Below are 16,920 nucleotides of genomic sequence, written 5' to 3'. Positions count from 1 at the left end.
CTGCTGCTGCTGCTGCTGCTGCCGCCGCCGCCGCTTCCACACTTGCTCCGCTCGTCTCGTCCCACCCTCCCGTCTCTAGGTGGCAGCCGCCGGAGCCTGCTGCTTGGCTATGGATATGCACAAGCGGAGAGGCGGCGCCGAGCCGCTTCTTCCCGCTTCATTCACGAGATTGGAGCGGGGAAGGGGACCCTCTGAGAGGGCGGCGGCGGCGCAGCTTCTTCGTTTCTGAGGGAAGGGGGGGGAGCCTTCGCTCGTCCCTCCTCCGCTGCCTCCACCCAGAAGGAAATCCCTCTTGAAAACAGCCCCGCCCGCTTGTGTTTTTACCTCACGGATGACGGTTTCCCAGGGCGCTCTCCCTCCCGTGGCAGGTGGAAACCGCCCCCCCCCCGCGTCCGCACCGCAACTGCCGTCCCCTTCCCGACGTTTTGGACGTCCTGGACTTGCCACTTCAAACAGAAGCGTGGACGGGGTGGGGAACTGACCCGTTTTGTGTTAGGGCCAGGGCCGGCTCCAGCTTATTTTGCACCCTAGGTAGGATCCCTTTTGGGGCCCCGTGCACCCACCAATTTTCAAAAATAAATGCATTTTAGGAAGAATGAAAAACACAAATAATCAAGAAACTCCCAGAGTACAGGCCGGGTGCAGTTTGGTGCCCCTAAGGGCCGTCCTGCTCTAGGCTATCGCCTAGTTCGCCAAGTGAGTGAGCTGGCCCTGGTTAGGGCGGCCAAGTCATTTTGAGGCTTTATTCAGATTTGATGGTACAGTCCCCTCCAATGCTCCCTCTAAGCTGTGGAGTCTTGTGAGCAAAAATTCTACTTTGTGAGCTGCTGGCATTAGAGTTGTGAGTGAGCAATCTGGCTACTGCATAGATTGGTTTGCTCTGGAGCCATCCTTCCTGAGCTGAGACAAAATGTGTGAGCCCAAAGGCTAAAAAATTGCGAGCCAGCTCACACTAACTCAGCTTAGAAGGAACACTGGTCCCCTCAATTATATATTTTAAGATCGCACACAGGGGTTGTTTGTACTAAAGGGCCCCTCTTCACAATCATGCACCCCATATGCCAAGTTTCCAGGTCAGGAGAAGGCACCTGTGAAAGTCACTTTAAGATTATTTCTATCACATCCCTTTTAGTACATTTTGGTCAAGTTGCTCTCTGCATTGGCCTCCAAGTTAGAGTGCTTGGAAGGAAGGGAGGAATCCACACAATTCTCCATCCTCAGTACACACTTTTCCCATCCTGCATTTTCAAAGCTACCATTCACACAGCACCAGAACCACCCCATCACAGCTGACATTTTCTCTGCAGGAACTCAGGAGGACCTTTTGAGGACTTAAAAAAACCCTCAATAATTGCTATAGCGATATAGCAATTACCCATTTAAAATAAATCCTCAAAAATTCCTCCTGAGATTCAATCAAAGAGAAAAAATGCAGGGAAAATTTTGTTATTCAGTCGCATCGAGTCCGACTCTTAGCGACCCCATGGACCACATCACACCAGGCTCTCCTGTCTTCTGTTGTGCTCCAGAGTTTGCTTTAATTTCATGTTCATTACCTCGATAACACTGTCTAACCATCTCATCCTTTGCTGTCCCCTTCTTCTTTGACCTTCAGTCTTTCCCAGCATCAGGGTCTTTCCAGTGAGTGCTCCTTTCTCATTTAGTGGCCAAAGTATTTGAGCTTCAGCTTCAGTATCTGGCCTTCCAGGGAACAGTCAGGGTTGATTTCTTTTAAGATTGACTGATCTGATCTCCTTACAGTCCAGGGGCAATCACTATATTTATTTATTTATAATACTTCATACTATTTCTCTGTTAAGCATTTTTACTTCATGTATACCCTACCTTTCTTCCCACTGGGGACCCAAAGACCCTTTCTGTATTGACAGCTTGCTCCAGAGAATCCAAGGAGTCAAGCCTTGAGGATTGACTTTGCAGTCACACACATTCCCTCTGCACTGGTCCCCCCCCTCCAGAATTCTGTATCCATTCTGTATCTACAAGCAAAACCTGCATTTTTTGAGCTAACTGGCTGCTTTGTCTAAGATGAAGAGAAAGGCAGACATCTTTCAAAAGTTTTAAATGCAGACCCAACCCCTCCCTCTGTGATTTGGAAGGGAAGGGAGGGGAAAATCCATGCCCCCACATGCAAGACTGACACAGGGAATCCCCTAGTCTTTTATATTTACTGATTCCTTCTTATGCTCTCTCTGGCTTTTTAAAAGTTTGCCTGAGCAAGAAGACCTGTCCTCTTTTGTCTTTGGAGAAGGAGGGAAAGAATACAGAATGGGGAGGGAGCATCAACCTAAAGAGAGAGAGGCAGAAACGTGAGAGCAGTGGGCAGCACTTAAATACCCACAGAAACAATTCTACTTTAGAAAGGATTAGTGATTCAAAAGCAGATGAGAACAAAGAATCGCAGTAAAAGGAGTTTTGGTAACTGTGGAGCAACAGTGTGCTGGAAGTGGTCTGAATGCAGATTCCTGTAAAACACATGAAGAAACAAGAAGCCCCAACACAACTAGAAGTGAAAGCGGGATGGAATGCAGAATGGAAGAATAGGATGTGCACAGAAACTGAGGCAAAATACAGGTGCAGAAAAGGCCAAAGTGGCATATAACCATTCTTTTCCACTTAATCCTCACAACTACCCTTGTGAGAGAGTGACTGGCCTAAGGTCACCCAGCAAGCTTCCATGTCAGAAGGGGATTTTGAAATATGGTCATCCAGATCCCAGTCTGACACTCTAACTACCACGCCAAAACAAATATTTTAGAAAATACATCTCATTAATAGCAAGCAGAATGAAAACATTCAGACTAAAATTTATGCTAACAGAAGGGAAAGGGTTAATTGCCACCAATTCTTCCTTCCTGCTTTAGACCACCAATTTCCCCCTCAAGCTGATAACAGGGATCTCCTGTCCCCCAGGATCAACATTTCAGGGAGATCAGGGGACTACAGTGGGAGGAAAAGGTAGGAAATAAACTGTTCTGCTGACAGAAGGGCTTTGTGTGAGTGGAAGATTTAGTCTGAATTCAGCCAAAACCTTTGGAGGTAATACATAGTGTGTATGGTTAAAATTAGCATTCTTGTGCTAAAACCAATCTCTGGAAACTGAAGTACATGGTGTGGTAAATTTCCATCTCTCCCTAAGAATGTGGTATTAATATTTATTTTGCTTTATAGTGTTAGTATCATGTAAACTTGGAAATCAGGTTTAAAAAGCCAATGTTGAAAGTTTTGCTCATAATCAAATACATATACAATAGAATATATATATATCAGTCTAATTTTAAAGTACTAAGCTCCACTAATAGTCCTTAACTGATGCTGGGAAAGATTGAAGGTCAAAGAAGACGGGGATGGCAAAGGATGAGATGGTTAGACAGTGTCATAGATGCAATGAAGATGAAATTGAGCAAAATTCAGAGGACGGCAGAAGACAGGAAGGCCTGGCGTGATCTGGTCCATGGGGTCATGAAGAGTCGGACTCGACTGTGCAACTGAACAACAACAACAAAAATGTTCAGGACACCAGTCTCAAATAGATAAATATACTTTGGATGGCAGGCTGACTACTAGGCTATCATAGATTTCTGACCAATGTTCTTACAAGCCATTTTAGAAAGGTTCTTCGATAAGAGTGCCAAGACCTTATTTTCAACTATATATCTGTCTGACCTGAGAAATTGCCAGTGCTGAGGAATGATACTGTGAGGCAAAGCTAACAGCATCATTTGCAGCCAAGTATGAAGAGGAAACGAGAAGAAGCCCAGCTGTAGCTACCACCCAGTGTGACAGAACTAGCCATAATGATCAGGCACTTTGCTATTAAAAGCCATGAGACTAGCTTTTAAACAGAAAATTCAGCATGCTAAATGTTCATGGCACAATTTGTCCTTATGTTTTCACCAGGTTCTCCAAAATCAACTTTTATTTTTTATTGTGATTATAATTGTTGTAAACTCCATGGACCAAAAATATTTCCAAAACCACATGCAATCTACTGACTATTTGATGTGAATGCTAAACACTATTTCTCCTCAAAAAGTATGTCAGCAATTCTATTCAGTCACTGAATTTGATTATGATGCAATAGTGACCAAAAGCTGCTCTGATTGTAATTAAAACTGCCACAGAGCGCATCGTGAAACAGTGACAGGCCCCGGTCACATGGAAGCATGAATGTCAGGTGGATTTTCAGGGCGCGATCACACCGCAACATCCTGGAAGCGTAGTGCACCCGTGGTGTCCCGCCGAAGATGCACAGTAAAAGAAGTATCAAGGAAAGTGCACTAGTATCCGGAAAACGTGCAGCACAGGCGGGCGTCTGATCGCGGGAGCGCTAGTATCCCGTGTCATCCGGCGCCCATCCACATCCCATCGCAAACGGATGTTTTCCGTAAGCGCATGCACACAAACATGAAACTGAAAGTAGTGCTGCTCCGTGGAACTGCGCATGCGCACAAACGCAAAACTCTTGTGTGATTGTGCTGCGCCACTTCTTTGCCACGCTGCAGCATCGCCGTGTGATCACTAGCTAACAGCCTAATCACGGAGACTTGTGGGACCATGTGATTGGGCTACCGCACTTTATTTTGCTCCAGTGCAAACAGCCACGCCCCCCCCCCGCGTTATCTGGCCCATATGACCAGGGTCACAGTATAGTAAATATTAGTATGAATGCATCAGGAGACTCAGTTATGAACAATCTGTCATGGATTACATATAGATGTACACACCCACTTCAATATACCTCCAATTTGGTCACTAAACAGCATCACTTCTCTAGTAGATGTGTGGGTGCAAAACTGGCACCTTCGCTGATTCTTGCAATCTTTGCTAATATGCTAAAATTTGTAACCAAACAATCCTGCTGTGCTTCATATATGGTGACACAGAGCTCATTCAGACAACTATAGAAGAGCACTTTCATCTTCCTGCAGCTTGATCATCTATAGCAGTGGTGGCGAACCTATGGCACGGGTGCCAGAGGTGGCACTCAGAGCCCTCTCTGTGGGCACGCGTGCCATCGCCCCAGCCAGGCCCAGACTATCATTAAAGTGTCGAATTCTCTGCCAAATAATTTAAAGTAAATGTAAGCATTTGGGATTGCTTTCCTTACTTTGTTTGGATCATCTTAAATTAATGTATGAGTTGTTTTTTTCTAAAATAAAATTCAGTATTCAGGTAAAATTGCCGTGTTGGCACTTTGCGATAAATAAGTGGGTTTTGGGTCGCAGTTTGGGTACTCGGTCTCTAAAAGGTTCGCCATCACTGATCTATAGAATGCAGTCAAATCATAGGGAAAATATACACCACAACATATAGTTAAAAGGGTTATCTGTATGAGTTCATTTTTTACTTTTGTTAGAACTTTGGGTAGCTCTTCTGCTAAAGTGATGTGCTGTTCAATCCAACAACAGTATTCAATGTACCAAGGGAAGCCAGCAATGTTTAGGCATGAATCTGGGGATCAGCTCACCTACTTGGTGCTTATGGTCTGCTTCAAAGAACTTTACAGCACCTTCAACTCAGGTACAGTGAGTCCCAGGAACCATCCTTGGGCAGATCCAAACAGTAGTGGTCCAAAGAGTTCATCAAAAAACCAAACAAAGAGGGTCCTGCAGGAAAGTGTTCAGAGGAGCTATAATACAAGGCTGCTATGCTATAGAAAATGTGAAGCTGGGGATATTAAAAACATAAGAGATGCCAATGTTGGATCAGGCCAAAGGCCCATCCAGTCCAACACTCTGTGTCACACAGTGGCCAGAAATACCAGGTGGCATCAGGAGGTCCACCAGTGGGGCCAGGACATTAGAAGCCCTCCCACTGTTGACCCCCCCAAGCACCAAGATATTAGTATGTGATAAGGACTTGCTATTCCACAACGTGATTTCTGGACTTGATTCCATAAGTTATAAAATCTTCCTTGTCTCTGCTATAAAGTAGCAGAAAGTGTCACCAAACTAGCATAATGTCTAGAAGGCAATTGTAGGCCATTTCCACAGAGGTTATATGCCTCAAGATCTTCGACGTGGTCTCTGTGCTTCAAACCCATGGGATTCAGTGCGCCTGCGCTGGATCAATCGGTATTGTAGCAAGCTCTAATGGATTTTCACGCCCAGACCTCAAGCATGCGCAGGAACTTCACGCATGTGCAGAGGGGTGGGTGTGGACATCCTGCCAGTTCATTTCTTTCCACTGCGCTGAGAACATCCTTTTTTGGTCGGTGAGATTGGTAGCTAATTTTCCTCAGATGAGTCTTCGGATTTTATTCAGTCAACCCTTTTTTTCAATTGTCTTTGTTTTTTGTTCTTATATCTTTAAAAAAAACCTTTTTAGGGGGGAAGTCTCTTTTTACCTCAGTTTGGCCTTCGGCCTCTTCCCCCCCACCACCTCATTTTCTTCTTTTCCCCCTTTTTTTCTTCTCTGTTTTGTGTATTTTATGGAAAAAAGGTGAGGGTTTTTTCAGATGTTGTGCAGCAGTAAGCTTGCTCCACCTGATGGCCACACCCTTTGTATTTTTTGCCTCAGTGAGACATACTGCCCATAGTCTTGCCAACACTGTGCTACGTTTTCCAATCAAACTAGGAAAAATCGAGCAGTGCATCTCAGAGTAGCTTTGCTGGAATCGGCGCTAAACCCCGCTTCCGGCATGGATCCAAACGTACCTGTGAGACCATCGACATCAACAGCTCTGGCATCAAAGTCCTCATCTGACATCATCCAGTCAACATCGAAGCGTCCGGCACCGACAACGCAGTCTTCGGCATCCACTCCTGTAAAAGAGAAGAAGGAGAAATTGAGTAAGGACCACAAGTCTGCCAAGAAGGGTTCCTCTAAGCTCCTCCAGGTAGGCCACTGCTCACTATTCTCCCATGGGTGTGAAGCACAGAGACCACGTCGAAGATAAACAGGTTGCTTACCTGTAACTGACGATCTTTGAGTGGTCATCTGTGCATTCACACTTCCCACCCTCCTTCCCTGCTGCTGTCAGCTTCTATGTTTTTATTGACATTGATTTGTGGCGGTCTGAAGGAACTGGCGGGATGTCCACGCCCACCCCTCTGCACATGTGTGGTTGGAGTTCAAACGCATGCCTGAGGTCTGGGCGTGAAAATCCGTTAGAGGTTGCTACAATACCGATTGATCCAGTGCAGGCGCACTGAATCCCATGGGTGCGAATGCACAGATGACCACTCGACGATCATCAGTTACAGGTAAGCATATTGTATTTACTCAAAAGTATTGTATTTGTATATATTGTTATCACATTTTTAACTGAAAATCATGGAAGTGTACTATTTTGTTTTGTGTTATGCTGGTCTATGACTATAATAAAGAATACTGAATACTGAGACATGGCTAATGTCAGTTCTGGTGTTATCCCAGTGGTCTGGAGATGTGGTATAAAGAGCCTTCCTCCAGGAAACCAAAATCAAAAAGTACAGAAGGTACATACCAGAGAGAGTGGTCCCTCCATGGTTCATGAGGGTTATAATGTCAGGCAAAATATGTTTAATGGTCACAGGCAAATCTAAGAGGGTCACAACAAACACAAAATAACATGTAATATTGGCCATTCCGTTGTATTGGATTTCAAGTACTGTGAGTCAAGGGAATCCCCCACTGCCCAGCAAAAACAGAAAGCAAACAATCCACCATACTTCTATTTTCTATGCAGCTACTAGACATGGTACCATTTTGAAGGTGGAAGGGCTTATTTGTACTTCCATTTTGGCTGTAAAAGTCTCTATGCAACATTGTCTCAGTTGCAGCAGCTGCCATCACTGAAGAATGCATGAGATTCTGCCCCCTCTTTTCCCTCAGCAATGATGACAAGACCAAACTTTGTCTGCCCAGAAGTCTCCAGCCCCAGCATGAAACCAGTGTCGTTGCTGGCTCACACTAAAGCCAAGTGTCCCCCCCCCTATTGTTACTCCATAGGGTTTTCCTCGGTGGTTTCCCATCCAAATAGTAACCACACATGACCCTGCTTAGTTTCCGAGATCTGATGAGATCAGGCTATCCAGGGCAGAGCAGGTCCTTTGTATAGGCACAATAACAATAATGGGACCATATTGTGCCAGGTCCTTCGTACAGGCACTGTTATTGTTAATGAGGCCATCACAAATGAGTCAACCACTGTTTCATTTTCAAGATGTAGTTAACTATACACTGTAAGAGGAAAACAGAAAAGAAATCATGGCTTATTTCTCCATCAATGAATACTTGTTTACCAAAAGAGCCTTAGCTCTCAAAAATACTGACTAGGAAATGTGGGGTTAATAACATTTATTCATTCCATTGAATGCATTATGCTGTTCTTGCATGGCTACTTTTTCGAGAAAGTAATTTTCATTTTTAGTTTAATTGCATTGACTCATGTTAAATCAACTGACTAAACTTAAAGCAACTCCTATGCACAGGAATACTCAAAATGCCAGGTTCTTAAACACAGTGTTTAATGAGAATATATTAGTCACTGTCTTCTGAATTGCATCTCCTTGGCAAACATTCCTTCTTTGTTTCTTCGTAAATCTGTATACTAATTCTGAACTCAGTTCCTGTGCAGACATGAAATTAGAGCACTTACTATTTTGTATACCAAAGCTCAGCTGACAACTCAGCTGAAAACACACATTTCAAATAAACCTGGAAAAAAGCAGTTGAATTAAATATTTCCAGAAAGGTTTTCACTAAAACCACTGGAAAATATCTTCAGTCCAGCAGCTACCTCTTCTCTGCATGAGGGCCATTTTGAACTTGCATGAGTTCAGAAAGCTGACAATAGTGTTGAAACTTAGTTACTTTTTCTATCCAGAGATATCTGATTGGCATCAGTTGCAGTGATAAATTGTTTAGTGAAATCTGGGGCTCTCAGAACTGGCTTTGAAATTAAGGCCTCCTTTAAAGCTTCTGACGTTCCTCTGTTCATTTTACTATGTGAGAATTGTTCTTTGTGAGGGTATGCAAGGGAATGGCAGTCTCACTAAGATTTGGGATAAACCTATAAAACCCCACCATTCCTAGGAATGCACACACCTGTTTTTTCATCTGGGGTAAGGTTAAATTCCTAATTGTCCTCACTGTGTCCCATAATGGTGAAATATTCCCACTACCACTCTGTGCCCCAGGTATATGACTTTTGGTAAAAAACTGGCATTTGTTAGCCTTCACAATCAAACCTGCTTTTTCTAAAACAGTGCAAACATTTTCTAAGTATAACAGATGTTCTAGGAGGTTTTTGCTAAATATGGCTCTATCTTCAATAAATGCCACTGCAAAATTGTGTAGCCCATTTAGAAAATTATTGATTAACCTTTGGAATGACACAGGTTGAGTTCTTTATCGCAAAAGGTGAAATGGTAAACTCATATAACCCATCTTGGGTAACAAAGGCCATTTCATCTGGGACTCCTTTTCCAACCCCATTTGCCAGAATCCTCGGTACAAGTCTATAGTGGAGATAATACTGGCAGTCACTAACATTTCCAGAAGATGGCCTATATGAGACATTTTAGGGTTGGTGATGCTGTTAAACGTCCTGTAATCTATACAAAATCTTAAGGTTTCAAATGGCTGGAGAGGCCTATGGATGCTTGAATCACTCCTGTCTCTAACATTTCTTTTACCTCCCTCCTAATATTACTTAACACCTCCCCATTTACTATGTAAAGTGTTACCTAAATTGGTAAATGATCACTCATGTCAATCTTTTGCTCAGCCAGGCTAGTTTTTCCAGGCTTAGAAGAAAATACAATGTGGAACTTTCATAAAACTTATAATATTGGTGCTTTCACATTTGGTTCAATGTCTGAATACCCTTTGATCTTTTGCATGGTGCTCTCCTCTTTTGCCTCTTGTATTAGGTCAATTAACATGTTTTCATCTGGAATTGTTTTACCAGTTGTATATAGGGTCCAGGATCCCCTACTATAACAGGGTTTAAACATATTGATGTGGACCACTTTCCACTTTTTCCTCACACCTCTCCTTGGAAACTGCATAAGTGAGGTTGTCCCTCTTGTCCCTGTTTACATAAGGTACTTCCCAGCTGTCTTTTAGTTTATCGGCTTTCACAGGTAAGAACACCATCACTCAATCCCTCACCTCAAATTCTGTTTTGAGCACCCATGTCATACCTTTTATTTTATTTTGTTTTGCCTCTTTCTGTATAGTACTGTTTCTGACATCTCCTCCAGCTTGTCTTTACAATGTACCATATAATCAATAACTGATGTTCTCTTCTCCTTCAGTCTTCCTTCCCAGTTCTCACATATTTATTATTTATTCAATTTATACCCCGCCCTCCCTGCAAGCAGGCTCAGGGCGGCTTACAGTAGTGGCACCAGTTGCCAATAAAACCATATAAAACATATAAAACAGTACTAAACAAAACCATAAAATCATAAGGTGCTATTAGTTATCCTTACAGTGGCATACTACAGATGTCTCCAACAGCTGAGTTCCAGCTCAGTGTCATCCTGAGTCACTTGATGGAATGAGCCAGATGTTAGAGCTGAGGGCCGGGCTCGTTGATGGTAATAGTGGGGGCAGCTCCTAGTTGAAGGCCTGGTGGAAGAACACTGTCTTGCAGGCCCTGTGGAACTGTAAAAGATCCTGCAGGACCCTGATCTCTTCCGGGAGCTTGTTCCACCAGTAAGGAGCCACCACTGAGAAGGCCCTGGCCCTTGTCGCAGCAAACCTGGCATCCTTGGGGCCCAGGAGGGTCAACCAATTCTATGACCCTGACCACAGTACTCTCTCGGGTATATGTGGGGAAAGGCGGTCCCTCAGGTATGTTGGACCCTGGCCATATAGGGCTTTAAAGGTGAGCACCAGCACCTTGAAGCGGATTCGGTATGCTATTGGCAGCCAGTGTAGGGCCTTCAGCACAGGCTGGATGTGCCCCCATCTAGGTATGCTCATCAGCAGCCTGGCTGCGGCATTCTGCACTAGCTAAAGCCTCCGAATTTGCGACAAGGGCAGCCCCATGTAGAGAGTGTTACAGTAGTCCAGTCTCGAGGTGACCGTCACATGGATCACTGTGGCCAGGTCATTGTGGTCGAGGAAGGGAACCAACTGCCTAATCAGCTGAAGATGGTAAAAGGCTGACTTAGCAGTGGCTGCTACCTGGGCTTCCATTCTTAAGGAAGAATCCAGGAGCATTCCCAAACTCCTAACCTCCAGCACTGGCACCAATGGCGCCCCACCGAAGGTTGGGAGTGGGATCCCCACCCGTGCACTGCCCCGGCCCATACACAGGACCTCCATCTTCGCCAGATTCAATTTCAGCTGACTCAGCCTGAGCCAACCAGTCATGGCCTGTAATGCCTGGTCCAAATCTTCAGGACCGGAGTTCTGGGTGTACTGCATACTGGTGACATCCCAGCCCATGACTCCAGGCTATCTCCTGGACTGTCGCTCCCTAAGTGCCACCCTTTGTCCCCAACCTTGGAGAAATGAAGCAAGCCATTGCAAGGCAAGCCCCTGAATCCCCATGTCGGCAAGGTGGTGAAGCAGCAACTGATGATCGACCGTGTCAAACGCAGCCGACAGGTCCAACAACAACAGTACTGCTGAACTGCCCCGATCCAGATCCCTCCGGAGATCGTCAGTCATGGCAACCAGCACTGTCTCTGTCCCATAGGGATCTAACGTGGAAGTGTCATCCATAAAGCCCTGTAACTGTATTGCCACCGACCTCTCAATTAATTTGCCCAAATAGGGCAAATTGGAGACCAGCCAGTAATTAGCCAATTCAACCAGGTCCAGATAGGGGTTTTTTAGGAGTGGGCGGACCCTGGGAACAGCCCCTCCAAGAGGGACTTGTTGATAATTTCCCTTAGGGCACCTCGAAACCCCTCGTGGCCTGCATTAATGAGCCAGGAAGGGCACGGATCAAGGCTGCATGTGGTTGGATATATGTTCAAGAGTAATCTGTCGACTTCCTCCAGGCTGAGTGGGCTGAAATGATCCAGAACCGAAACTGAAGACGTGCTTGGGGCCTCGAGCTCACTCACTGTTTCAACTGTGGTGGGGTGGTCACGGCAGAGTGACAAGACTTTATCCATGAAATAGCTTGCAAATGCCTCACAGTCAATGTCCAGTTCCCTAACATTTGATCTGCCCTGTGGCACAGCTGTTATAGACTGAATCATTCTAAATAATTGGGCTGGGCACGAGCTCGCAGATGCAATCGTAGCCATGTAATAGTAATGCTTTGCAGCCTTGACTGCCATCTCGTAGGATCTCATAAACATCCTATAAGATATTCTTGTAGCTTCATCACGAGCATGGCGCCACCGTCTCGTTAACCATCTCAGATCTCACTTCATAAGCCGTAACTCCTGGATAAACCAGGGAGCAAGCCTAGAGCGAGAGCGCAGAGGGCGCCGGGGAGTGATCTCATTGATGGCTGCAGACAGCCGGCTATGCCAGTCCTCTACAAGCTCATCCAGCAAGCCACCAGGGGGCATCGGATCCCATAGAGCCATCCGGAGCCACATTGGGTCCATCTGGCTCCACGGGCTTGCCGCCTAAACAGGGTCGGGGTGGCACATTCAGGTGGGCCCTCAGGGCATGGTGGTCCAACCATGGGACTGCTAAAGCAGTACCTCGATCCACTGTTACCCCCGCTGCAAAAATCAAATCAAGCATGTGCCCAGCTCAGTGAGTGGGGGTCGTTACATATTGGGAGAGTCCTAGTGCTGCCATGGACAACACATATTAAGTCTAGGGGTCCTATAACTTATCCCAAACATAAGTTCAAAGGGGGGAAATCCATTGGATTCTTGAGGCACTTACTTATAAGCAAATAACAGATAGGGCAACTTTTCATTGTAGTCACTGGGGTTGATTTGTAGAAAAGTCTTTATCATATTTGTCAGAACCGCATCCCTTCACAGACTTGACCAACTGTCCATCCCTCTTTCCCCTAAAGTACAGCATCTTTCCCCTAAAGTACAGCATCTAAGTACAACATCTAATCATAATGCACTTCAATCACCCATCAAGCTCCATTTTTACTCACAGGCCTGCATTTTAAACCACAGCAGAATACATATAAAACTGCACATTAAAACCTAGAAAAAAACACAAAATATTTATATAGTGAAAATGTCACACAGACTAATTAAATACATTAACTTAATTTCTCAACACTTTAATTGCAAATTCATATGTGATGATCACAATAGGTTTCCTTAAAATATTCCTACACTAAAAGTCATTATTTTATATTCTTTTTATAGCTCTTTACATAGCGAATGCTATCTAGAACATTATAAATCAATTTCCAATAATGAATTCATAGTTAATTCTCGGTTAGTGCACAGATCAATAGATTTCTATGAAATAAGAACAATTCTATGCAATTTGATCCATACTTTGCTGGATCAAAAGTCAAGCATTCTGGATCTTTACCAGCCTCTGAAAATCTTAGATATCTTGGTGGGGGGGGGGAATTCTAGTAATTTGTCAAGTGGTGTTTATCGTTATCTTGATAATTGTTACAGTAGCCTACATTTTTCTATTTCAGAATATCACTGTAGTAAGACCTAAAGTGTAAGTGAGTACATGCACAGAAAACTGAATAAATTCAGCTTTAATGACAGTGGGTGCTGTCCATGGTGCTACATAATACGAAATAAGATTACTGTGTCACTGGTTCCTGAAGCAAGAGGATGTTGTAAAGGTAAAGGTTCTCTTGCTCGAAAGCCAGTTGAATCCGACTCTAGACTTGCGGTGCTCATCTCCGTTTCAAAGCCGAAGAGCCAGCGCTGTCCGAAGACGTTTCCGTGGTCATGTGGCCGGCATGACTAAACCAAGGCGCACGGAACGCTGTTACCTTCCCACTGAAGTGGTACCTATTTATCTACTTGCAATTTCTTGCTTTCGAACTGCTAGGTTGGCAGGAGCTGGAACTAGAGATGGGAGCTCACTCCATCATGTGGCACCCGGGTCTCGAACTGCTGAACTACTGACCTTCCACAGCCTGCAGTTCGGCATCTTAACCACTTAAGCCACCGCAGCTGGATAAAAACAAGTGGGATATCACATCCATAGTCAGTTTTTTTGACTTTTAAAATTACACAAATACTTTGCTTAATCTTAATGTACAGTAAAGTTGCTAACAACACTAGAACATAAGAACCTAAGAGAAGGCTAGTGGCCTATCCAATCCAACACTCTTTGTCACACAGTGGCCAAGAACAAGGTGCCATCAGGAGGTCCACCAGCGGGGCCAAACTCCAGAAGCTCTTCCACTATTGCCCCCAAGCACCAAGAATACAGATCATCTCTGCCCCAAACATAGTGTTCCATCTATTTTGTTGTTATTTAGTTGCACAGTTGTGTCCAATTCATCACGACCCCATGGACCATATCACACTAGGCCCTCCTGTCTTCCACCATCCTCCAGAGTTTGCTCAATTTCATGTTCGTTGCATCGATAACACTGTCTATCCATCTCATCCTTTGTCATCCCCTTCTTCTTTTACCTTCAATCATCCCCAGCATCAGGGTCTTCTCCAGTGAGTGGTCCCTTCTCATTTGGTGGCCAAAGTATTTGAGCTTTAGCTTCAGTATCTGGCCTTCCAAGGAACAGTCAGGATTGATTTCCTTTAGTTTTGACTGATTTGATCTCCTTGCAGCCCAAGGGACTCTCAAGAGTCTTCTCCAGCACCAAAATTTGAAGGCATCTATTTTTCGGCACTCAGCCTTCCTTACGGTCCAACTCTTGCAGCCATACATTACTACTGGGAATACCATTGCTTTGACCATATAAACTTTTCTTAGAAGGGGGATGTCTCTACTTTTTATTGTGCTGTCTCGGTTTGCCATAGCTTTCTTCCCAAGTAGCAAGCGTCTTTTAATTTCATGGCTGCAGTCACTGTCTGCAGTAATCTTGGATCCTAGGAACGTAAATTCTGTCACTGCTTCCATGACCTCCCCTTCTGTTTGTCAAGGAGTGATGGAGCTGGATGCCATGATCTTAGTTTTTTTAATGTTGAGTTTCAAGCCAACGTTTGTACTTAGCAAGAGGTTCTGTAGGTCCTCTTCACTTTCTGCCATTAGAGTGGTACTGTCTGCATATCTGAGGTTGTTGATCTTTCCCCCAGAAATCTTAATTCCAGCTTGTGATTCATCCAAGCCGGCATTTCACATGATGCACTCTGCATATAAATTAAATAAGCAGGGTGACAGTATACATCCTTGTTATACTCCTTTTCCTATGCTAAACCAATCAGTTCCATATCCAGTTCTAACTGTCGCTTCTTGACCGTTATACAAGTTTCTCAGGAGAAATGTGAGGTGGTCTGATACTCCCATCTCTTTAAGGACCTGCCATAGTTTGTTGTGATCCACACAGTCAAAGGCTTTAGCATAGTCAATGAAGCAGAAGTAGATGTTTTTCTGGTACTCCCTTGCTTTCTCCATAATCCAGCGAATGTTGGCAATTTGATCTCTCATTCCTCTACCTCTTTGAAACCCAGCTTGTACTTCTGGCAGTTCTCTATCCACATACTGCTGAAGCCTAGCTTGTAGGATCTTGAGCATGACCTTGCAAGCATGTGAAATGAGTGCAATTGTGTGATAGCTTGAACATTCCCAGGCATTGCCCTTCTTTGGGTCTGGAATGTAAACTGACCTTTTCCAATCCTGTGGCCACAGTTGCGTTTTCCAAATTTGCTGGCATATTGAGTGCAGCACTTCAACAGCATCATCTTTTAAGACTTTGAATAGCTCAGCTGGAATACCATCATCTCTGCTAGCTATGTTGTTAGTCATGCTTTCTAAGGCTCATTTGACATAGCACTGCAGGATGTCTGGCTCGAGGTCAGCGATCACACAATTGTGGTTGTCAAGGATATTGAGATCCTTCTTGTACGTGTATTCTTGCCACCTCTTCCTAATCTCTTCTGCTTCTGTTACATCCCTACTGTTTTTGTCCTTTATCATGGCCAGCTTTGCATGAAACATTCCCTTGATTTCTCCAATTTGATTTCCATCTATACCTTACAACTAATAGCCACTTATGTACACTGGTACACTTCACGTGCTGGCAAACTGAAATTTTTCCTTTGCCTTAAACCTTTGTCCAAAGAATAGAATGGTACCCTGAGACTTTGAATAACTATGAAGCAAACCTGTTATTAATTTGACTTCCTCTTTGAACCTGCTATCAGCGACTGCTGGATGTTTAAATAAAAGATCTTCATAGTGTTTCCACTTCCTTTTTTTCTTTTTAAAGCAAAACCTTTATATAAAAGAGAATATAACCCTTCTCCTAGGAATGGGGTCTCTCTCACCTGCTCCTAGTAGCATGGAAATAGGTGGTTAGTACATGGGGAAGTATCGTAATAGCCAGAAAGTGTTATGGAATCCATAGGGTGAGATCTTAACTGGTTAGCGTAACATAAAGCTATAACTTTTGTCAGTTCTTCAAAGGAATAAAACTGATCCTAGCAGGAAATCAAAAAGAAAAGCTAAATACATGAATGTCTGTCATACTATCTTGCTTCCCAGAATCTTTGCTTTAACAAGTATAAAATGAGGCAAGAATTTCATAAATAAGTATTGATCTGAAAATTGTAGAGATGACAAAGCTAATTCCAAGGATATATTGAAATGCCTATCATTATATTGAAAAGCATATCAACCTTCAATCAATAAAAAGCAAAGTCAAATCTAGTGGTTGTTGAGTAATTTACAAGAGTAGCAATCCATGCATTGATTATCCAAATGTAAGATGTCAGTGAATCAATTCTTAGCTGCTAAAACGTTGTTGGGTTTGCACACTTGAGCACAAGTATGAAACCTTGACTAATTGTCTAGAAAAATAGTTACATATCTCAAAGAAAATGCATAAGGCAGAAAAAGCACCCATTTCCTGCCAGAAAAAATAAT

General features: G+C 43.9%; 1 protein-coding gene across 1 annotated transcript in view; it reads right to left on the bottom strand.

Moving 5' to 3' along the window:
• The window catches only part of SYN2 (synapsin II), a 352,644-nt gene extending 345,055 nt beyond the window's left edge, over positions 1-7,589 (bottom strand). Inside the window, exons 1-2 of the mRNA XM_015420237.1 lie at positions 7,469-7,589; positions 6,678-6,785 (exon numbers count right to left, since the gene is read on the bottom strand). Coding sequence (XP_015275723.1) covers positions 6,678-6,785; positions 7,469-7,589 — 229 coding nt within the window. The remainder of the gene's footprint in view (positions 1-6,677; positions 6,786-7,468) is intronic.
• Between the last annotated feature and the right edge of the window lie 9,331 nt (positions 7,590-16,920).

The sequence above is a fragment of the Gekko japonicus genome, unplaced genomic scaffold, assembly GCF_001447785.1.
Source record: "Gekko japonicus isolate JY-2015 unplaced genomic scaffold, Gekko_japonicus_V1.1 scaffold254, whole genome shotgun sequence".
In the NCBI taxonomy this organism is placed as follows: Eukaryota; Metazoa; Chordata; class Lepidosauria; order Squamata; family Gekkonidae; genus Gekko; species Gekko japonicus.
The sequence above is the reverse complement of the archived record's forward strand: the minus strand, read 5'-3'. Positions and strand labels throughout refer to the sequence as shown.